Source organism: Phragmites australis, chromosome 14, assembly GCF_958298935.1.
Source record: "Phragmites australis chromosome 14, lpPhrAust1.1, whole genome shotgun sequence".
Taxonomy (NCBI): Eukaryota; Viridiplantae; Streptophyta; class Magnoliopsida; order Poales; family Poaceae; genus Phragmites; species Phragmites australis.
The window spans coordinates 29,424,233-29,446,285 of NC_084934.1; the positions used below are offsets into that span (position 1 = coordinate 29,424,233).

The 22,053-nt window shown below is 38.3% G+C and overlaps 2 protein-coding genes across 4 annotated transcripts; one reads left to right on the forward strand and one right to left on the reverse strand.

Annotated features, from left to right (window-relative positions):
* The first annotated feature begins 1,115 nt into the window (after positions 1 to 1,115).
* Positions 1,116 to 15,280, forward strand: LOC133890034 (DNA polymerase zeta catalytic subunit). 3 transcript variants are annotated; one of them, XM_062330475.1, is made up of 23 exons: positions 1,116 to 1,321; positions 1,412 to 1,494; positions 2,494 to 2,551; positions 2,968 to 3,017; positions 3,090 to 3,196; positions 3,841 to 3,883; positions 4,486 to 4,554; positions 4,754 to 4,858; positions 5,014 to 5,185; positions 5,261 to 5,352; positions 5,437 to 5,862; positions 6,188 to 7,106; positions 8,064 to 8,306; positions 8,401 to 8,702; positions 8,955 to 9,103; positions 9,651 to 10,227; positions 10,488 to 10,634; positions 11,032 to 11,307; positions 11,653 to 11,760; positions 12,134 to 12,339; positions 12,420 to 12,723; positions 12,838 to 13,509; positions 14,941 to 15,280. In XM_062330475.1, the coding sequence occupies exons 1-23, from the start codon at positions 1,192 to 1,194 to the stop codon at positions 15,112 to 15,114; spliced, it is 5,412 nt and encodes a 1,803-aa protein (XP_062186459.1). In that variant the 5' UTR covers positions 1,116 to 1,191; the 3' UTR covers positions 15,115 to 15,280. The 3 variants fall into 3 exon arrangements, 2 of the variants coding, with proteins under 2 accessions (XP_062186459.1, XP_062186460.1); XM_062330476.1 differs by having other exon boundaries at positions 8,064 to 8,294; XR_009903985.1 differs by lacking the exons at positions 12,838 to 13,509; positions 14,941 to 15,280 and having other exon boundaries at positions 12,195 to 12,339; positions 12,420 to 12,560.
* Positions 15,281 to 17,018: 1,738 nt separating this feature from the next.
* On the reverse strand, positions 17,019 to 21,656 carry LOC133890854 (xylose isomerase). The gene is made up of 21 exons (XM_062331462.1): positions 21,525 to 21,656; positions 21,137 to 21,225; positions 20,932 to 21,042; positions 20,759 to 20,833; positions 20,532 to 20,661; positions 20,343 to 20,434; positions 19,680 to 19,730; positions 19,504 to 19,583; positions 19,363 to 19,417; positions 19,187 to 19,288; positions 19,045 to 19,096; positions 18,886 to 18,931; positions 18,753 to 18,808; positions 18,494 to 18,545; positions 18,332 to 18,411; positions 18,091 to 18,161; positions 17,899 to 17,939; positions 17,707 to 17,806; positions 17,555 to 17,626; positions 17,382 to 17,459; positions 17,019 to 17,278 (listed from the first exon to the last, which is right to left on the reverse strand). The coding sequence occupies exons 2-21, from the start codon at positions 21,194 to 21,196 to the stop codon at positions 17,243 to 17,245; spliced, it is 1,440 nt and encodes a 479-aa protein (XP_062187446.1). The 5' UTR covers positions 21,197 to 21,225; positions 21,525 to 21,656; the 3' UTR covers positions 17,019 to 17,242.
* Positions 21,657 to 22,053: the final 397 nt, after the last annotated feature.

Sequence of the window (22,053 nt, forward strand, 5' to 3'; positions counted from 1 at the left end):
ATTTCATGGCCCACTAAGGAAATCGCGATGATGACGAAAGGACTGCAGCCCACCAGCCCACACAGAAGCTCGCGAGGCTGGATTTTTTTATTTTTTAAATAAATTGCAAATATATCCATTAGATTTGAAAATTTGCATCTAGACTCCTATCGCCTATTAAAAAAACGATATTGACCTGTTTTTTAAGAGTTAGATGATATCATCATCTACATCATATACTCGTTTAGATATTTTTTTGATAATTTAGATATTATTTTGAATTTTAAGAGAAATAAAATGTAATATTTTTTATTTTTAAACATATCCTCAGTTGAAATGGCAATAATTACCTAATTTCAAAACCAACACATATATTTATAAATTTTTAATTAAAAAACACGATGCTGACCGAGTCCAATCAGTAGCGGATTATTTTTATTTATATATTTTTATTTTTTAATATTTATAAAAATACACAATTATTTTAAAATATTACATATTTAGGCTACCATTGCCCTTGAGGAGCGAGACTAAGGTATTATCCATCTAACGGGGTGACACTTATGGATCTATAATATAATAGTTAGAAATTAAATACTTTAGTCGATATGGTATCCACATTAATATATTACCTAACTAACAGACGATACATGTACTGTCACCTATTGAAAGACGACAAAACTATACAAGTGATATCTTTTCACACACCCTTTATGTATATATGCTTTTGGATACACATACAGAGCAACATCATGCATGCATACTTTTACCTTTTTTAAGTTTAAAAGCACATGTATGTACGGCCGACTTGCATGTTTTTAGTTCAAATGTATACACCAACGGGTGACATTTTTTCAATAGGTCTAGCACAATATTGTAATCATTTCAATAGGCGATAACTAATACGTTATTTGTTGATTGGGTGACATGTTAATATAGACGTTACGTCGGCCAACGTATTTAATTTTTCACCTATTACATGATGACCCTCGTAATATGTCGTCTCTCGGATGTACTACATCTTTATGTGTAATAATTTTTGAAATCGTTAGATATTTTTATAAATTGGAAAATAAAAATATACAAATAAAAAAATTCGTCAGTAGCGTGCTCTCGAAGGATCTGCGGCTCACACCGTCACTTGAACCTCCCAAGTCCCAAAGCCCCAAGGCACGACCGCACCAACACGCGCACCCGACCCGGCCAGCGACCATGTCGTCCTCGCCGGAGCCCTCGACGCCGGGGACCCCCTCCCCGGTCCTCAGCGTCCGCATCGTCTCGCTAGACTACTACATGGCGCCGCCCCTCCACGGCTTCGACTTCTCCCGCAGCCCCTTCCACGGTGCGCTCCCTCTGCACCTCCACTTCTCCCCCTCCTCCATCCCCAACCTATCTCGCGCTGAACTGAACTCGCTGCGTGTATGGCTCGCAGGCGAGGACGTGGAGGAGGTACCGGTGATCAGGATCTACGGCTCCACCCCTGCGGGGCAGAAGACTTGCCTCCACATCCACCGGGTGCGCACCAGCCAGTTTCTCTGTGAACCTACTGTCTATGCAATTTTCTCTGTTCAGATGGGTCACGAGGTAGTTTCAGCTGTCAATTTTGGCTGTAGCTGTGATGGGACTTAGCGGTAGCGAGTGTGACTGTGTGGCACAGTGACAGTGTAACTCATTCGCATTTGAATGTGCTTTGAAGTTTGATTGCCGTAGTCCGAGCCTTTCGGTGTTCGACATGTATCATAGGGTGTGTGTAGCACAGCCGGGGCACATGATTTTCCTGCTTGGATTTGAATTTGAAAATTTGGAGGGAATGTGCTCTGTGTGGCGCACAGAATCTGAAGTTTGGAGGTTCATTCATACAGTCAGGTTCAGGGATGTTGTTGCTTTGGTATGATCAGTAGTTTAAGTTCATTCTGTTTCTTGATTTCGATTGGAGGTTTGTTCATTTTTTGTAGTAGCTTTACATGCACTTATACAGTTATACTTGTACCCGGTGCTCTGCAGTGGTATATTATGTTTAGAGTGCCTGTTCTTAATGGAACTGTAGGTGAATTTTATTTATTGAGTGCTTCCTCCGTATGTTGAAATAGTGTGCAAATGGAAATTTTCGAAAAATATATATTTTTTTCTGGGACACTAGTTACGCTTAAGATTTCCACCTCACAAGCTCTGTACTCATTTCTTCTGCCCTTGGTAATTTTTTCACTGAATGGACTGAACTAAAATTCAGCTATGCTTCAGTTTTATTCTCCGAAGTTCATGTGTACACAGTATTTTCTTTATATTTTATATTTCTTGTATGGAATAGTTACTGTTTTTTGCGATCAATTTTTCTTGATTGTAGATATACAGATATTGATTAGCAACTGCTTGTCTTGTGCTCACCACATTTATTTTGGAATATCTAATAGTAAAGTATACTTCATTTGTTCACCTACCTTTTCCCAGTGATTTTTTTTCTAAACTATTCCCATCAGTCTCTGATTGCTTTAGTCTTTTCTCTTTTATATTTAGGTCCTGCCATATTTGTATGTACCTTGTCCAGAGGAGCTGCACCAGAATATAGAAAAAGGTGATTTGTAGCTTATAATTTTTAATGTTCCTTTTTGTGTCATTTGCATATTATTATTTCTTCTTTTGTTTTACATAGTGTTTATAAATTTAGTAGACACTCTACCTGAAACTTGAAATAGTATCCATGCATGCAAATTCTTAATGAGTTTCTTATTACTTATCTCGTGAGCTTTTAGATAATGCTTTCTCATATATTTGGTGGTTGCAAGTGTGGCCTGGCTGCCTGTAAATCACCTGCGAGATTGCTTGCTGGCCAAAAAGGCAACCGTGCCTAGCAATCAAGTAGCCCTTTGTTTGTTCTATCAAAAACCTACATGTTAGTTCTGATGTGCTGTGATTAGCTGTTGCCTGTAGTGTCAAGGAATGCACTTCTTGATCAATCGGACTAATACATCTTTTCTGTCTATGCTCTAGGTGGTTCATATATCACTGGTCTCTTGAGTAACCTTGAGAAAGCTTTGCAGGTATTCTAGAGTCCACTTGTTTTATATGTTGTTTATTTTCTCTTTTTTGTGGGCATCATCGTTTTCTTGCAGATCCATGGTCCATCAAAAAGGAGGCATGTGCATGGATGTAACCTTGTTAGAGCAAAGAAGTTATATGGCTATCATTCACCTGAGGATCTTTTTATGAAGATCTACCTGTATCCACAATTTAGTCATTTTCCCAAATCCAATTTTGCTGCTACAAATGCATATACTATTGTACATCACTTGTCACATCCTTTTCTGTTCAGAGTCGAGGAAAGTTGGGAAATATGAATACAGTTCGTCCGACTGTTTCAATACCAAACTATTGACTTCTGAAAGCACAGAATTTTGGATTTGTGCTGCTATAAATGTGTATACTAGTGTACATCACTTGTCACATCTTTTCCTATTCAGTGTTGAGAAAAGTTGGAAAATATGAATATAGTTCGTCCGACTGTTTCAGCACCAAACTAATTGACTTCTGAAACCACAAATTTTCCCTATCATCGTGTATAGGTATTCCCACCAGAAAAATATCATTTGTTTATGTGTAGCATATGCTTGAGGCGAACTATATAGGCCTCGTTTTTCTTGTAAGCTGAATGAGTTAATGTTTTGTTCATCTTGATCCAACTATCGAATAGTGATAAGTGCCTTGCTTGTCTGGACCAAAACGATGTCACAGAAATCTTGTACTACTGAAGTGATTTTTGGGGTGTTGCCTTCTAGAATGAATGCATTCATGCATTTTGTTTGCCACTAAATTTTGATTATAATAGTTTTTTATGCAATTGACTGCCCTTGATTTAATCTAAAGATATTATCCTCATGAGGTTACTCGAGCTGCGACTCTTCTATTGGTAAGTTGTAATGTTGGAAAAATCATTTATTTCCAGATAACTAAACACATCCAAAGTGAGTGGATATGTATTTCATTTTACTATTTTTTGAAACAGTACTTTGTTTCGCTATTTAGTATTTACTGAAGGAGATATATGTGATCAATTTTTACGTACTATTGTTCTTTCCTGTTCAATGGATCTTTTCTCGTTAGCTATGCACTAGCAGTTATTACTCCACTTGCCACTTGTAGGGTTGTAGTGGAAACTTGTAATCTTCATGTTGAACAATCACATCACATGTCTTCATCATTTCACCTGAAAATGTGCATTGTTTCTCAGTGCTGCATATTTTCTAGCTATCTTTTCATGGTGTGAAACCGTGAATTTATCTAACCTTTCATGGTGTGAAGCCGTGATTTTGTTCTCCAACAATCTGATACTTGGCTAATGGCTACCAAAGAATATTGTATAACAATATTTCCTCTTGTACAAAACTACTGGATGTTTATTAGTTTGAACATGCCAGCATTTTTCTGTGGCCTTCCATGGAAAACGTAATCTAATTTATTGAAAGTTTGAAATATTCTCTCTGGGACTGATTTCTAGCTATTTGATTTCAGGGTGGTGCTGTTCTAAATAGAGTATTCCAGCCTTATGAATCTCATATTCCATATCTTCTTCATTTTTTGGTGAGCACAATGTTTTCTTGTTTTGTCTTTTTAGATAATGTCGATTGCAAAACAATATTACCATTTTGCCTCTTTTTCACAAGCATACAATCTGCATGAGATTAGTGTGCTCACGTGATGCTACCGAGTCTATTTGATACATATATGATATATCTTCTGAGCGATTTAGATGGTCATTTCCATTGTATTTATTTTTTAGGTTGACAACAACTTGTATGGAATGGGCCATGTACATGTCAAAGACTTCAAATTTCGTCCTCCATTGCCAGATGATTTTCATCCTAAGTCATCTGTTCGGAGGAAGGTGGATTGTCTTACTGAATTAGAGTACAAACAAGTTCTATATATCTGTCTATGTTCATATCTAATGTTTTTCATTTGAATGTTCATTTTTTTATAGTTCAGGCTTTATTCTTTGTTTCCTAACAAAGAGTTTCTTTGTTTCTGAAAAAATTACAGGCACATACAGATAATTCGGAAATAAAAAATCCAACAGTCTGGATATCTTCAACAGTGTCATGTTCTTCAATACTGAGCAGCTCTGCCGCTTCCGATTGCTTGGGAGGAACCAATTTGAACTTCGCCAATCGACAGAGTTCTTTGATGCTCGAAGTTGATTCAAGAGTAGAATGTCTGGTTACCACATTCAAACAGCTATTGTTTGGATATCCTTAACTTGCATTATAAATTTCAGTTTCACCTGCAGGTATCCTAAATGAAAAGTATAAGATGTACACTTCTCTTTCGCAAACAACGGCAGATACGAAAATGGTTCAGTCACTTGTAGCAATTTGGGAGGTATTTTTTCTGCTTTGTTTGTGCACATGTGCTACAATATGTTAATAATTGCTAAAGCTCTCTGTTACCATCTATCTTGCTCAGGAACTTGAACGCTTAAGACTGTTGGAGGAAACAGAACATTCCAATCTGGGTAAACCTTTGCGGGAAGAAGCTCTTAAAAGTTTTCTTCATGGTATTAAGTATGAGAGTGCCCTTTCTATGTTGTTTTCACAAGAAGGGTCACATCACAAAGTTTCTGCCATAGAAGAGTCTGAAAGGCTAGAAAGGTGCTTCAAATCATTGACTGATATTATTGGAACTGTTACATTCTCACAGGATGACTGCTGTGATAATATTGGTGGTGGTAATTCTGTGGGTACGAAAGATGAGAAACAAAATGCAAGTCTATGCTCGGGGTCATCAAAACGAAATGTGCAGACTATATCTCCTGAGAGAAACAGTCAATTTTTCGTGTCCGCATCTGTAGCTCAGAGAACACTATCTCAGTTATATGATGAAGGTGAAAAGGTAGTCCACAGGTCTTAGCTATCTTTTTATGATTTGCTTCAAATCACAGGCAGTTGTTGAGTCAGTTTGTTTTGTAAGCAACAAATAGTAAACAAGGTCGAATAATTTCCCTATAAACCTATAAAGGGCACATATAATATAAGTTGAAGATTTGCAAGTTTTGGTTGCTGGTTCTGCTTCTTGCTCCAATATTAGTGTTTTAATTGGCCTGAGATTTTCGTTTATGGAATCACATGTGTATTTTTCATATGTCTTCATTTGCTTTTGTTATTTATTAACTGAAAACTTCAGTGCTCCTTGTCTCCTTGGAATTGTTCTTTTGTAGCGTGTGGATGCTGAAGCCCTTGGACTTTTAAGTTGGCTGGCCTCCTCGCAAGCTGCAGAGGAACCAACAACTGATGATGAATTGATCAATGAAGCCATCCTCAGCCCTTTGTTTGCAAAGAAGTCCATTGAAGTTGCTTTAGAGTCTGCTCACCTAGATTTCGATAGCGCTTCTCAGCAGGAGTGCCAGGATATTCTTGACTCAGTTGACCCTGTCAGTGCAGCAGAAGAACCAAATATGCATACATCTTACCTTGGTTCTGTGAGGCCTGATTCTAATGCTTCTCTGAGCAGTATTATTCCTCAGGTTGATGGGTCATCTGATGAGAAACCAAAAGACCCCCGAGAATATGATAAGAGCAAGATCATTAGGAAAATTGTTGGGTCGCCTAGTTACACATCTACTAAGAATTCTTCAAAATCAGCCGGTAAGCGTGCAGGAACTGAACATCCCTGGGGTTCTTTGCCTCTTTCCATCAAAAAGCGTCCACACGGAAATGCTGATGATTCAGCAAGTGCAATGCCATCTCAGAAGGACTTAAGTTCATCTTGCAAGAGTACAATTGAGAAGAACTCGCATGGTACCACATGCAGCACTGTCAGGGAATCTTCCAGTTTTGTAGGTGAACATGATTCAGTCTGTCATTCTGTGAGGGACTTGATGAGAAGGAAGAGATATTTTCGGCCTGAGCAGTTGGAGTTTGGTAGTTCTGGGGCTGTAACATGCACCATGGATAAAGAGAATAAGATTGTGAATTTTGGGGCATTAGAATTTCATGATTTCACAAGTGATATTTCAAACTCAGAAACACCTTATTCTCGTGATGAATATTTACATATGACGTTTGCACAGAAGCCTCCATTGAAAAATCAAGTTTGTTCTAGTTTGGAAAGTCCTTCAGGCTGTGAGCAACGTGAATGTAAGTTTCACAAGTAATCTTTATGTTATCATGGTAGATATAATTTACTTCATGCATAGTAATAGATATAATTTACTTCATGCATAGTAATAGATATAATTTACTTCATGCATAGCAATACTGATTTATAAAACTTGGTGTGTTAGAGCTCAAGCACTGCTGTTATTTTTACCCATCAAATTTATAGACGTAATTGTGTTAAACCGCAATGGCTATGGTATTATTACACAACAACCTCATTGTTTCATTGCAGTTATTTAAGTGCTAGGTCTTTAGGTCCATAGTCATCTAGATAACTCAGTATTGTTTCCCCTTAGGAGCAGTTTAGACTACCAGCCAAATCAAAATGGGATGCTAGCATTTACATTTGAAAAACTGGAATGCCTGTACCATTAAAAAAAGTGTATATTATGTGTTCTTATTCAGACTATTATACATCATTGTGAAGCAAAGATGTCGGCTTTATTCACGTCTCAAAGTCTCATTCCTTTTCTCCTGTTGTGTGTGCGTGATGCCTCATTGGTCCTTGTATTATTATTTTTTTATCAGTTTTCTTCTCAGTTTGGTTACTCAGGATATTAGCATGCCATCAGTTCTCGATGCTGCTTCATGCTTCATACGGTTCTTTATTTACCAATATTTGGCCATCTCATGTGCCTTTTGCTCTACAATTTATAGTCGTGTCCTGTACTCCAGTTTATCAATCTGTTACCTGACCAGAGGCTTGTTATTCTACCAGAGCATAATGTATTGAACAGTCCCTTGTACAATATATAGAGTACATGAGTGCAACGCTAGGAATATGAAAATGACTATAGTGCTAATACGAAAATGATTCTAATACTCCTAACAAATCTGTCTTGGAATTGCTTGTATCACCTCATACTATAATGTCATAAGGCACACAGTTTTTTTATTTGTTAATCCATATGCATTTTCTTCTGCTTTTTTTTTCAGCTGCTAAACTGGGATTAGTTGATCTCCTTCCATTTTTTAATCAGAACATGGAGGAGAATAAGCACAATGAATCGTTTCAATATATGGAAAGCAGTGAGTTCGCAGGGCGCATATTGGGTGTCCCAACTCATTTTCAAAATGATGGCTCGGCCCTATATTTGCTGACACATGCACTTTTGCCGCCATCTGCAGTAGCTGTGGGCCAGTGGCTAACCCAACAATCTTGTTCCGGTAGTTTCTCTGGTATACGAAATTTCCTACACATTAGTTTTCATTCTGTGGTATAAGAAGGTTCCTGCACAGATTAGTTTTCATTCTGTGTGTGTATGTATTTCAGGTTACCCCAACTATGGCGAGGGAGTGCCAGCTGATAAGGAAGAGGCAAGCGGTTCTACTTTATCACCAAATTCTCCTAACAGATCTGCCTGGGAGAATTCCACAACGAAATTTGCTGTCGATGCAGATGTGGTGGAATCAGCTCTATCTAACAAAGAAAGTAAACATTTGGACAATTGGCATGACTTTTCCCAGATATCAGCTGGAGATGAGAAGGATAAGCTCACGCCTCTCAGTCAAATTGGATTTCGTGACCCCGCTGGTGTCGGTGGTGGACAACAACTGACTATACTTAGCGTAGAGGTTCTACTGCATTCTTTTCTCTTTTGTTCCCAGTAAACATACCTTCTTTTTTCTTCATTCCTCCTTGAATGCACATGGATACTTTATTGGTTTAGACTGACCAACAATAATTATCTTTCTTATCAGTCATGACAATTTGACTTGCTATTGACTTACGGACAAATCACAAAACAGAAGCTTTCTAAATATTTGGGATATCAGTAAAAGTAGAATGAACCTCTTGATATCTACCTTCTTTCCACTACTCAACAGGTTTTAACAGAAAGCAGAGGAGAGCTGCGTCCTGATCCACGGTTTGATGCCATCAATGCTGTATCTCTGGCCATTGAGGATGATGCTGACAATACTGTTGAAGTTCATGTGTTTGTACGTGACAACAATGACAAATCACATAGGAGGAGGTCCGAAGTCACTCGATATTTAATCTTCTGTTGATTTTTTATTCATTTAGTTTCTTTCATTCATCTAGGGATAATTGCACTAAGCACCCTTAGATTTTATAGAATTCCAGAGGCTTCAAACTAAGTAATTCCTAATCCACATTTTATTTACTAAATTTGACATGTCGGTTGTTTCGAGGGTTTCAAAACCATTTTGTTTTTCAAAAAATTTCCAGACTCTGGCTAGGGGTGGTAACTGGAGGATTCCAGGTAGTTAATGGCAGTTACCAGTCAACCCTTCCAAGCTACTGACTTCCTTTGAATTATAGATAAGCGAGGTCGAGATGGCATGTTAACTGACTAGGATGGTGACAGTGGCAACTGATGCCACATTTCACAAGAATATGTTGCCTTGTATAGCAAATTTACTGATTTGATATATTATAGACTTGATTGATTCGAATCAGAAACAATGGGTTGCTTCCTTGTGTTGGCTTGTGTTTTTTTCTTTCTTTTTACATGCTTCTGGACTCAGATGTCATCAACTTCTTCTTTCTTGTATACGCAGAAATCTGGACGGTATTGCCGGTTGTAATGTAGATGTCTTTCCTGAAGAGAATGACCTTTTGAACAATCTTATTAGTGCAGTATGTTCAATTGATCCAGATATCCTGGTCGGATGGGAGATTCAATTAGGATCTTTAGGATTCCTTGCTGAAAGAGCTGCTCATCTGGGTATAGGCTTACTGAAAAGAATTTCAAGAACACCACCGCATGAGCTAAATCATCCACCTAAGAATCCGGTTGATGAATCTAGTCAGGTGCTTCCTGAAGCATCTTCTGCTGATGATGTTATTAATGATGTCAGTGAGAACGATTGGAGCCATACTCATGCTAGTGGTATACATATTGGTGGAAGAATTGTGCTTAATTTATGGCGTCTCATGCGTGCAGAAGTTAAACTCAATAATTACTCCCTTGAGGCTGTAGCTGATGAAGTACTGAGGCAAAAGATACCACTGATACCAAGCAAGATATTGAATCGATGGTTTGGAACAGGTCCTGGACGAGGAAGGCATCGATGCATAGAATATATTAGCAATAGAGCTAGAGTCAACCTTGAAATAATGAATCAACTTGACCTGGTAAATTGAATTTCGTCCATGGTATTCTTGCTGGTATATTATCAACATTGGGTTTGAGATCTTCCTTATTCTTTCAGTTTAGATATTTTATCAATTGTGCAACTTGTCCTTTTGATTTTGTTACCTTTTCTATGATTACAACAACATAGTTGGTTCTATTGGCATGTCCTGAACAAGCTAGGTGCTCGTTTTTGATAGCTCAACTTTTACAACGGAGATGATCGTCCTAACTCCTAAATGTTACCTGACCTGGCATGCAGGTCAATCGAACATCTGAACTTGCTCGCGTGTTTGGTATTGACTTCTTCTCTGTTCTTTCTCGAGGGTCTCAGTATCGTGTTGAATCAATGCTCTTGAGATTGGCTCATACACAGAACTACCTTGCAATTTCCCCAGGAAATCAGCAGGTGCGTGTTTTTGCCCCTTATCAATTCAGAATTCAGAATTTCTGCTTTAAACATACTGTAGTTGCTCATTAGCGTTTGCCTATTACCCAATTCCAAACCACCAATGCTAGGACAACTCTTGTTCATTTCGGCAATTCTACTGACAAGCATGCATTGCATGAGTACTTTCTGCCAAGGATGACCATTTTGTTAGCAGGGATCCTAAGATGTCACATTATGTAAATAGCTAGAAAAAAGGAAGGTAATAAGTACAGCCTTTGGGCTCATGGACTTCTTTAGAACTACAGGCTGGCTGTTCACAACTTCACATGAGCCTAGAAAATAGGATATGTTTTCTGCTAAACTGTTACTTTCCAGTACAGCCAGCATTTTAATGTTCTTCAGTGCTACTTTGCAGGTTGCTTCTCAGCCAGCCATGGAGTGCTTGCCGCTTGTAATGGAACCAGAGTCGGCTTTCTACCCTGATCCAGTTGTTGTATTGGATTTTCAGTCCCTCTATCCTTCCATGATAATAGCATATAACCTATGTTATTCTACATGCTTGGGTAAAGTTTTCCCATCAAAGTCAAATGTACTTGGTGTCAGCTCATATTCAGCAGATCCACATACAATTCTAGACCTGAAAAATCAGCTGCTGGTTACTCCAAACGGGGTCCTGTATGTGCAACCTGAGGTAATATCCTTAATCTCTGAGCTATATCGTCCTTAATCTCTGAGCTATATCCTATGTTCTTCATATTGATAATGGCAAATATTGACTGGCAATACCTATATACCTCCCATAGATGGTTGTTATATCCAATACTACATTGTACATGACTTCCATTACGGTTGGCAGATAGTTCTTTTTCTGGGATTGTTCTTTTTCTGCATCCAGTCGAATTGCTGGCTATATTCTTGAAAATATTGCTTCCATTGCATTTTCAGTGCTTCCTGGCACATTCGTTTATATTGCTGCAGATCATATTCCTCTAGTAAGGACTGACCTTTTCAGAACAATCTCAATGGTATTTTGCAGGTCAGAAAAGGTGTGCTTCCTCGCCTTCTAGAGGAGATACTGTCAACAAGAATTATGGTGAAACAAGCAATGAAAAAGCTGGGTCCATCTCAGCAAGTTCTGCACAGGGTATTTAGTTCTTCTAAACCATTTTTCTAACATTATGCTGATATTGTGTTTGAACTATGATACAATAGTCTTTTTCTTTCATTTGGTCTGTGCTGTGCTGTGGCTTAGGCTATCGGTCTCCTTTTACCTTTATTACTATTATTGTACTATATTCACTAGTACTAATACATTTTTATTTTCTTTTTTCATTCTTTTTGCTGGCTCTTGTTGGGTTTCATGTCTAGCCTGCTCCAATTTGTTTGGGACTAAAAGGCTTTGTTGTTGTTGGTCTGTGCTGTGGTTAGGCAGTCTGCATGTTGCTTTCCCTTTTGGCATATCTGTTTTTGGGTAAAAGGGCCGTTCTTTACATGATAAATAATTAATTTGTTTCCAGATATTCAATGCACGGCAGCTTGCTTTGAAGCTGATTGCTAATGTAACATATGGCTACACAGCTGCTGGATTCAGCGGCCGGATGCCGTGTGCAGAGCTTGCAGACAGCATTGTTCAATGTGGTCGTAGAACGCTTGAAACAGCAATAGCATTTGTCAACCAGCATCCTTTGTGGAAAGCTAGGGTTGTATATGGCGATACTGACAGGTATTCTTGTGTTTCATGTTTTCTCGTTGAACTATAATGTGGTCATACTAACTATACAAACACAACTGTTTCTGTTGCAGTATGTTTGTTCTCCTAAAAGGGCGTTCTAGGGAAGAAGCATTCAGAATAGGAAAGGAGATTGCCTCTGCAATAACTGCGATAAATCCGGATCCTGTCACATTGAAGTTCGAGAAAGTGTATCATCCATGCTTTCTTCTTACAAAGAAGAGATATGTTGGCTATAGCTACGAGAGTCCTGAACAGAATGAGCCAATCTTTGATGCAAAGGGGATAGAAACAGTTCGGAGAGATACATGCCCGGCAGTTGCAAAGATTTTGGAACGGTCTCTCAGAATAATGTTTGAAGAACAGGACTTAACCAAAGTAAGGCTTATTCCTTAATCTCCTCTTTGTGACGATCATTTTCCTTCTTTTTATTATCTTTTTTTGGCCTTGTCTCAGTCCAACATGTAGCTTCATGGTCTTTTATCTTTGCAGGTCAGGTCATATTTGGAGCGTCAATGGGCACGCATATTATCAGGGAAAGTTTCTATTCGAGACTTCATCTTTGCGAAGGAGGTTCGCTTAGGTACTTACAGCACAAGGGCTTCCACTCTGCCACCTGCAGCAATTGTTGCAACAAAAGGTATGTTGTCTGATCCGAGGGCAGAGCCTCGGTATGCAGAGAGAGTGCCATATGTTGTAATCCATGGGGAACCAGGGGCTCGTCTGGTCGATATGGTTATTGATCCTTACGGTCTGCTAGAAGTTGGGTCTCCTTATAGATTAAATGAATTATATTACATAGTCAAACAGATTATCCCTGCTCTGCAACGTGTTTTTGGACTCCTTGGTGCTGACCTGAATAAGTGGTTTAATGAGATGCCTCGCCCCATACGACCAAGTCTTGCGAAACGCCAGTCTGCTTCTGGCCATCGTTTATTTTCTCGTGATGGCAGTTTCATCCGATTAGGATTGAATAAGAAAGCCTCCACCAAAGGAGGCAGGATAGATACATACTACATGTCAAGTCACTGTTCGATTTGCGGTGATATAATTCAAGGATCAGACACCTTCTGCAACAGTTGCTTGAAAAATGAAGCTATTATTGCCACAGTGGTTGCTGGCAGAACTTCAAAATTGGAGCGAGAAATCCAACATCTTGCTGCTGTAAGTTCATATTGCCTGGATATTGTGTCAACATATTTGTGTAGTTTACCCTCATATTTACAGATTTACACCACAACGGAAGGTAGAGAATGTTGAGGTAGAACTGAAGAGTCTTGCCTGAATTTACATGCTAAGGGAATTAGTATCATTGAATGAAATATTAAAATTCGAGTTAATTTCACAAAATCACTGTTTTCTTAATCTAATAGTCACAAAACTATCACTTTTTATGGCTATTTCACAAACCCGTCACTATTTTAGGGTTCCTTCTCATAAAACTAACACTTATACGATTCCGTTAGTCTCTGTTCGAAATTTACTGTTCACCAATAGTACTGTGCATGGATATGACGGTCTTCTGTTTCTCCAAAAATCAGTGATATTTTGTTTCTCAAAAAATCATAGAATTTTTTGTACATGTTTCATAATCCATGTGTAACCCATTTAATTGGATTTACTCAAAAGTCATATGTAGAATTTAAATTAAAATTCTAAAAAAAGCTATTTTTATAACTTCTAACAATTGTTAGAGCCTTAAATAAAATCCCAAAAATCTTGAAAAATTCACTAATATTCTTATTATATGATGTAATAATTTCTAAAATTATTTTCAGTCCTAAGTTATATGATGAAAAAGTAAGTTCTTTTGTAATGTTCTATTTATATACAGCGTGATAGAATAGATGGAAATAGAACATTACAAAGAAAATCAATTTTTCACCATATAACCTAGGGATGAAATAATTTTAGAAATTATTCATCATATAATAAGAATATTAGTGAATTTATCAGATTTTTGGGATTTTATTTAAGCCCTAACAATTGTTAGAAGTTATAAAAGTAGTTTTTTTTTGGAGAATTTTAATTTAAATTCTACACAGGATTTTTTTTGTGTGAATTCAATTAAAATGGGTTGTACATGGATTATGGAATACGTACAAAAAAATTATAGGATTTTTTAAGAAACAGAAGATCACTGGTTTTTTAAAAAAGAGAAGAACGCCGTGCCCCTAAACAGTACTATCGGTGAATAGTGAATTTCAAATGGCAAACTGACGGAATCACATAAGTGGTAGTTTTGTGAGAAGGAACCCTAAAATAGTGGTGGGTTTGTGAAATAGCCGCAAAAAGTGATAGTTTTGTGACTATTAGACAAGAAAGTGGTGGGTTTGTGAAATTAACTCTTAAAATTCATTAGCATTTACTTTCATTTACGCCAAGTATGCTAGTCTCTTAATAGATTCCTGACTATTCTGTGTAACAAGAATTAGTTTCGAAATATCTAAAGATATTCCTTTAGCGGGCCCGACATCAGGTCGAACCACTGGTGCAGTATTTTTTTTTTGTTTAATCTTTTTCTGCACAATGCAGATAGTCGTGATCTTAAGTTGTTTAAGATGAGCTGACAATTTAGCTTTGAACTTCTTCCAGATATGTGGCCACTGCGGCGGTGCAGACTGGATTGTTGAGAGTGGGGTGAAGTGTATTTCCCTTGCATGTCCAGTCTTTTATGAACGGAGAAAGATTCAGAGGGAGCTAAGAGTCGCCTCAGAATCGGCAGGAGAAGCTGGGTATTACCCGTTCTGCTGCGCTGAACTTTTTTGAGCAGTACTTTTTCGAGGTTGCATCTTCCATGTTGATACCGTGTAAACTGTAAAATCTGTAACTTGTACATCACACATGTGTGTAATCGTTTCTGTTGTAACATTGTAGAACATGCATTGAGCAAAGAATTACAATGTATAATGGACGAGGCCCATTTGGAGGGAGATATGTACCGCGCCGTTTGCTGCTGTTGGGTTCGGTCTGCTGATGCTTGGTGTGGACAGTGAGCAGAGAAGGGAACGCAACCTTCAAGGGAAAGCTGGTGGGCGCCGCCGTTCCCGCCGCGGCGTCTGCCTTCTCGCGGGCCTCGTCACGCCACGCTCAAATCCGGGGGCCTTGGGTGCTGCAGCAAGCGGAATCCTGCTCGGGAAGGTGGTTCGCCGGGGCAACCAACCGGCCGTGAGACCCGGCTGCCGGATTTGTTTCGGGCCCGACCGCGACCAACGCTTGGGCCTCGACCGCCATCCGATCAAGCTTGTGCAGCCCAGATCGTGTCGATTTTTCTGAATTTTTTTATTTTTAGATTTCGAAAATAAAAATTGCAAAACTAACATCCATTTGAAAAAATTGAAAAAATAGGCTTTTGATAGGTTGACAAATTATGTACAATAAAAAATTCTTGTTGTACAGATCATATTTTTTTCTATTTTTTTAAAGCTAGATCACAATATCCTCTACATCATCAATTTTTTCAGAATTTTTCATTACTATTTTGATATGTTTTAAATTTTGAGAGTAATAGAATGGAACTTTTTAACCTTATTTTTTATTTTTAGATTTCGAAAATAAAAAATTGCAAAACTAGCATCCGTTTGAAAAAATTGCAAAAATAGACTATCCATAGGTTGACAGATTTTGTACAATAAAAAAAATTATTATTGTATAGATCATATTTTTTGTTTGAGATTTTTTAAAGCTAGATCATAATATTCTCTGCACCATCAAATTTTTTCAAAAAATTTTATAACTATTTCGGTATTGTTTTAAATTTTGAGAGCAATAGAATGTAATCTTTTTATTTTTAACCTTATTTTTAAAGTCTTTGGTTCCTTGGATGGGGAACAATGTTGTTTATGTTTGTAATTTTTTTAAACAGACATCTATTTTTATAATTTTTTATTTTAAAAATATAAAAAATAGATTTTGCTTACCTGCCTGGGCTTGTTTAGGTCATGCAATCGAACGGGAGTCCGTCATACATCAGTTGGGACTGTGGATATTTGTATATGGCTGCATGAGAGGGCATGCTCGTCAGTTCGGCCCAATAATTGGATCACGATCCAGGTATTTTTTATATTTTTAAAATTTAAAAATTACAAATATATGTATTCATTTTGAAATTACAATTCTATACTCGTGCGCCTTTTTAACGGATGATAAGTAACCTTTACATCAGAATTTTTTCAGAATTTTTCAAGACTTTTGATAGTGTTTTGAATTTTAAGAGTATTGGAACACTGGTTTTTTTAGGACGGGTGACAGGAGAATAGGGTTGCAAAATTTCAAAAGGGACATGTATTTGCAATTTTCGGATTTAAAAAATATAAAAATATAAAAGGTCCGCGATCCAATCTGGTCGTGGGCGAGGGAGTTGAGGCCCACTCTACCGTATCTGGCTATCTCAAATGGACCCAATCCGTTGCGTGACGGCCCATTTGTGCTGCTTTCGGCCCATGTGTTTCATCCCATTCGCCCAGAAACAAAGCTCAGCACAGCCGAATCCGAGACGCGCGTGTCCGAATTCCTCTAGCACGGGCAGTTTTGCTCCAAGTAGGCCCATCCCTGTCAGTGATGATGCACAGCAAGAACCCGTCCCGGCTAAGGCAGCCAAGATTGGTACGCACCGGGTGAAGTTTCACTCAACGATGATCACCAGATCAATGGTGAAATGCAGGATACAGAAGTAGCATCCAAGCTCAGTTTGATTCTGTTTCAAACAAACGGGATAGCATCGCAACTTAATCCTGGTAATTCTGTCAAGTTACAACTAATTATTCAGATTCCACGCTGTATTGTACAGGCTTCATCCATTGCATGGAACTAGGACATTGCCCGTGGCGAGGACAGCTGCACATCCCGAGGGTAGGGGGCGCTTGAGGTTATTCCTGGAACTATGAACATCGCACATCTATAGAGCAGATTGGAACAGAATCTCAGCCAATTCCTGTATCAGGAAAGCACAAGGTAATATAAGCCAAAAGGAATTAGCAAGGACATTTGTATTGTACGGTGGCAGGCAGGATGCCTAGGTTGTCCATTCCATTTACCTGCTTGCCTGATGGAACAGTGGGTTCACCCCACTCAAAAACCTTCTTTTCTAGTGTCTCAAAGTCTCCTTTCCCAGCCTATTTGAACCAATTGACCAGAGTCACAACTTACAATTTCAATCCAACCCTTTCCAATCAAAGAAATTAAACTCCAAACTTGTTAAGTGTTGTACCTCAATCAAGGCACCAATCTTGCTGTCAAAGCTCTGGTAGCGCTTGCGCACAAGCTCATCCAGGGAACCATCCTAATATCAGAAAAAACCAAGTTTTCCATTTAGAAACCTGCATATTAACCTTTTTAGCAGGTCATAATGTTTTCAGTTACCTCAATCAGCTTGGCGACGTTGTGGAGGCCGCGGGCCAGGGTGTCCATTCCTGATATATGAGCAAGAAACATGTCCTCAACATCAGTACTCTCCCTCCGCCTGTCACAATAAAAAGAATTCCATGTTAGTTTATTTTCATTTGAAACAAGAATCATTTTACAGAACAAGAAATTATCGCAATGGGGACTAACAATTTGGCGTCGAAGTTGAATCCACCAGGTGCAAGTCCACCCTGTTGACAAACCAAAATGCAACAACTTACGAGTGCAACCATATTCATATTTGCTGCATTTCTTTGAATATAAAAAAGGTAACAAAACCAGGTACTAGTAGATAGCCAACTCCTGATTTGAGTAAAGGAGAGAGATGATTCTGCCACTCACATTCTTAACTACACTTGACATAACCAAAGTAGCCTCTGAAATGTCTGTAAGGAACTGATCTGTGTCCCAACCTGTCCATAAGAATTGAAAAGGTAAAGTCATTATGTATGTCTTGGGTTTTCTTCCCCCCCCCCCCCCCAATAAAATGCATGTATGCTTCCAATGTAATACAGAGAAGAATATCAGATAAGATGTTTATTAATCAAACATATAATAAGTTATATAAAATAATGACACATACCGACTTGTGGATCACCAGTGTTTGCATCAATATTTCCAAGCAGATCATTAATCCGTGCAGTCTCGAGCTCATGATGGCAGCTGTAAGTTTTAAATGCAGTTATAATACTATCACTTTATTAAGCTATTATACAATTGAAGTTAGGCAAACAAGAAAACTTGCCTATGTCCAGATAGAGTAGCATGGTTGCATTCAACATTAATCTTGAACTCTCCTGTGTCATGTGATTAAAAAAGGTACTTTTAGAAAACCTTCAGAAAAAAATGATTAAACTCATGCAAGCTTCACTTGCAGAAAATTGTTGACAATGTATGAACATGTAAAAGATGTTGAAACGTGTGATTTGTGGTCATAATGAATTTCCAAACAACAGCTCAAATATTATAAATTGAACAGATACTGACATACTACTGAATATTACCTGTAAGACCATACTTCTGTAGAAAAGAGAACGTAGTTGCAACATCCCAGTCATACCTGCCAGAGGAATACAAGGATTAATGCTACTGAATCCTTTAGATATTTGCTAATGCATTTCTGAGTAATAAGCATACTGGTGTTTTGTCGGTTCTTGTGGTTTAGGCTCTATCAACAATGTCCCTGAAATAACAAAATCTCAGTTCTATCACTAAATTTCATAGTGAAAAAAATCTGCTATGTCAAAGTTAGGGAAATTGGCACATGTAAATCATAAAGAGACAGGATTGAATTACCGTTAAATCCAATCTTCTTCTTGTAGTCAACAGCAGCTTGAAGAAAGTTAGCCTGGACAAATCCAACAAATGAGCAAATAATTTGTGGCACAAAGCAAAGCAGAAACACAAAAGGAATCAGCAAAATATGTCCCAATCATACCAGATGGTCAAGTTCTCTCTTCATATCAGTATTAAGAAGAGTTTGGTAACCCTCTCTTCCACCCCAAAATACGTAGTTTTCACCACCTAGGTAGTGGGTGATCTGTAAGGGGATAAAGCCGAATCAAGAATTGACCTAAGAAGGAAGACCAGCAATGATGTTCAGAGATAACCCACCTCCAAAGCTTTCTTAACTTGTGCCGCAGCATAAGCATACACTTTAACCTCTGGGCTGCAATATTATTGAAGGTTCTCTTAATCTCAAGTAATATGCCGATTGCATAACTTCGTTTAACACAACAAAACCAAAATACCAACCTAGTAGCAGCTCCATGCATGTATCGTGGATGCAAAAAAAGCTGTGCAGTACCCCACAATGGCTTTATATCGGTCTCACCCTAAATACAATTCAGATGAAATAAAAAAAAAATTGAGCAAGCAGGATGATCAAAGTACAGCTAAGTGCTAGCAATTTAAGGTTGCAGCAATCTAACCTGGAGCTGCTTTGCCAGCTCAACTATCTCGTCCAAGTTAGCATTTGTTTCCTGCAATGTGAAACAACAGAGTCTAAGAAAATTTCTGACAGTCATGTTACGCCCACCCCCACAAATTTCATTATTAAACCAAAGTCATCAACTGTAACACCAGAAGATCGTTATTGGTCCTAATTATGGTCTATTCCAAGTACAAACAAATTGGAGCTCGTCCTATACCTAGTTTGTTCGGTGTTAATAAAACAGATGATACAAATGATTTGTTCTCTTAGTTAGGGTAAGCATAAGATAGCTGGATCACATCAGGAATCATATTCAAATGCATAACATAGCTGGATTACATCAGGTATCGTATTCCTGTGCTCAACATATAGTCCTATAGATACTTGACAGCAGCCCATAATCACTCGACAATATGCCCTTAATGACCTAACCAATTGTAAGGTTGCATCCTAAAAACAGTTTCCAACAAAACTCTAGCAGGCCACTTCAATTATATTTCGAGTTCATGCAGTAGCACACCTGCAACACAACTGAAGGACATAACTACCTAACCAATTGTAAGGTTGCATTAAAACAGTTTCCAAGATAATTCTACATACAACTTTGATTATATTTCTAGTTCATGTGTTAACACAACTGCAACAAAACTGAAGGACATACTTCGAGAGTTTTGCCGTCTGGGGCAATATCCCTATCATGGAAGCACCATTTGTTAACTCCCAGCTTCTCCATGAACTCAAAGTGAGCTCTCACTGCAATACCAATTCAAACAGAAGTTGGTTCCAACAAATACATTGAAAGATAACCTGGAAGACTGGAACTAAACACAAAATTAGGTAAGCGTCATACTTCTTCTCTTAGCCATGGCCAACGAATTTGTGCCATCCTCCCAGGGCCACGCCTTTGTAGGGGCACCAAACGGATCTGCACCAGTACCACGGAATGTGTGCCAAAAGGCAACACTGAACCGCATCCAATCCTAATAGCAAGCAAATAAGTATATAAGTTGGCTTTGCAGTGTAAAGGGTGATTATTTTTTTTTAGAAACTGTAAAGGGTGAAGTTCACAGATCATACTTTCATCTTCTTTCCAAGAATCACTTCCTCTGCATTATACCACTTATAAGCAAGCGGGTTCTTGCTGGTTGGACCCTGGAGCCCAATTGTTCAAAGACAAAGGTTTAATTCACAAAAATTCGTTACGATCACATCACAATCTAGTTGAAGCATCTGAATTTTCTTGGGCTCACCTCATACTTGATTTTTGGGATGCCGGGGAAGAACTCCCCCTCCCAATCATCCGAAGCGCCACCATCACATTTGCTATTGAGGTCGGCTGGACAAGTTTGCTGCGCAGCAATCTAAAAGCGAAAAATAGAACCAAAATCAGAACCACATTGCTCATGAATCTAATAATCATGGCAATCAACAAGTACAAATTCAGCAGCAACTTACCACAGCAGATAGGCACAAAGATGCCGCTACCAGTAACAGCAAAAGCTTCGAGCCCTTCATGCCGGGCTTAGGTAGATCAAGAGACGCCTCTGCCAAACACAATCCAAAGATTAGTAAGATATCAAACTATTTTTTTTTTGCCGCAAAAGAGCGAATGTTTTCAATCACTAATAGGCACTAAATTTCAGGTTCTGGAACTACGGGTAAAAAGGTATCGTTTATGCAGGATTTACGAAGTTTGATTTGTCCCGGGATTGACTTAACCCCCAAAAGAATTGGAAATTCAACTGCTAATGGTACTTCACCACGTCACCACGCATCCGCAAAATCGTAGATGGATTGCAAAAACAAAACGAACAGCCCAGCGAAGAAGCTAGGAATCCCTTACCAACGAGTAGAAGAAGGAAATCAATCCAAGCCCCGATGGATCTCCAGTCGACGCCAGTCCAGGGGGGATAAGGACGAGGGAGGAAGAGAGCTGCTGCGGTTGCGGAGCGGAGTGGTTCTGAACTCGGTTGGGCTGAACGACTGGCTTAAATAGGGATATTTCACGGGCACGGGTTGATATATAGTAAATCGTAACTTTTCTTTTTTAAAAAAAAATTATCTCTGTAAATTTTCTTTTTAAAAAGTATTTTTAAAAGTTATTAAGACTAGTTATCAACATAAGTTTTTCAAATAAGCTTTTTGAAAAAGTCAACGAGAAAAATTTTAAAGAAAAATTTACTTAGAAAAGTTATTTGGAAATTTTTTTGAAAAAATTTCCAAAAATGAAAAGTGAGCTTGTCAGAGAGTAGCATGAGTAAAACAGCGTGTGTGAAAAAGAATTTCTAGTTAAATAGAAGAGAGTAAAAACGACCAGCCTCCAGGGCATTTTGGGCATGTGATTATTTTTTTTAAAAAAAAATCAAAGCTTC

Coding starts and splice junctions, on each gene's coding strand:
- LOC133890034 (XM_062330475.1), top strand. CDS start 1,192: ATGTCGTCCTCGCCGGAGCCCTCGACGCCGGGGACCCCCTCCCCGGTC. Junction 3,018..3,089: donor ACCTTGAGAAAGCTTTGCAG/GTATTCTAGAGT, acceptor GTTTTCTTGCAG/ATCCATGGTCCATCAAAAAG. Junction 3,197..3,840: donor CTTTTTATGAAGATCTACCT/GTATCCACAATT, acceptor TTTAATCTAAAG/ATATTATCCTCATGAGGTTA.
- LOC133890854 (XM_062331462.1), bottom strand. CDS start 21,196: ATGAAGGGCTCGAAGCTTTTGCTGTTACTGGTAGCGGCATCTTTGTGC. Junction 20,662..20,758: donor TTCTTGGAAAGAAGATGAAA/GTATGATCTGTG, acceptor GCTTGCTATTAG/GATTGGATGCGGTTCAGTGT. Junction 18,162..18,331: donor CACTGGTGATCCACAAGTCG/GTATGTGTCATT, acceptor TCTTATGGACAG/GTTGGGACACAGATCAGTTC.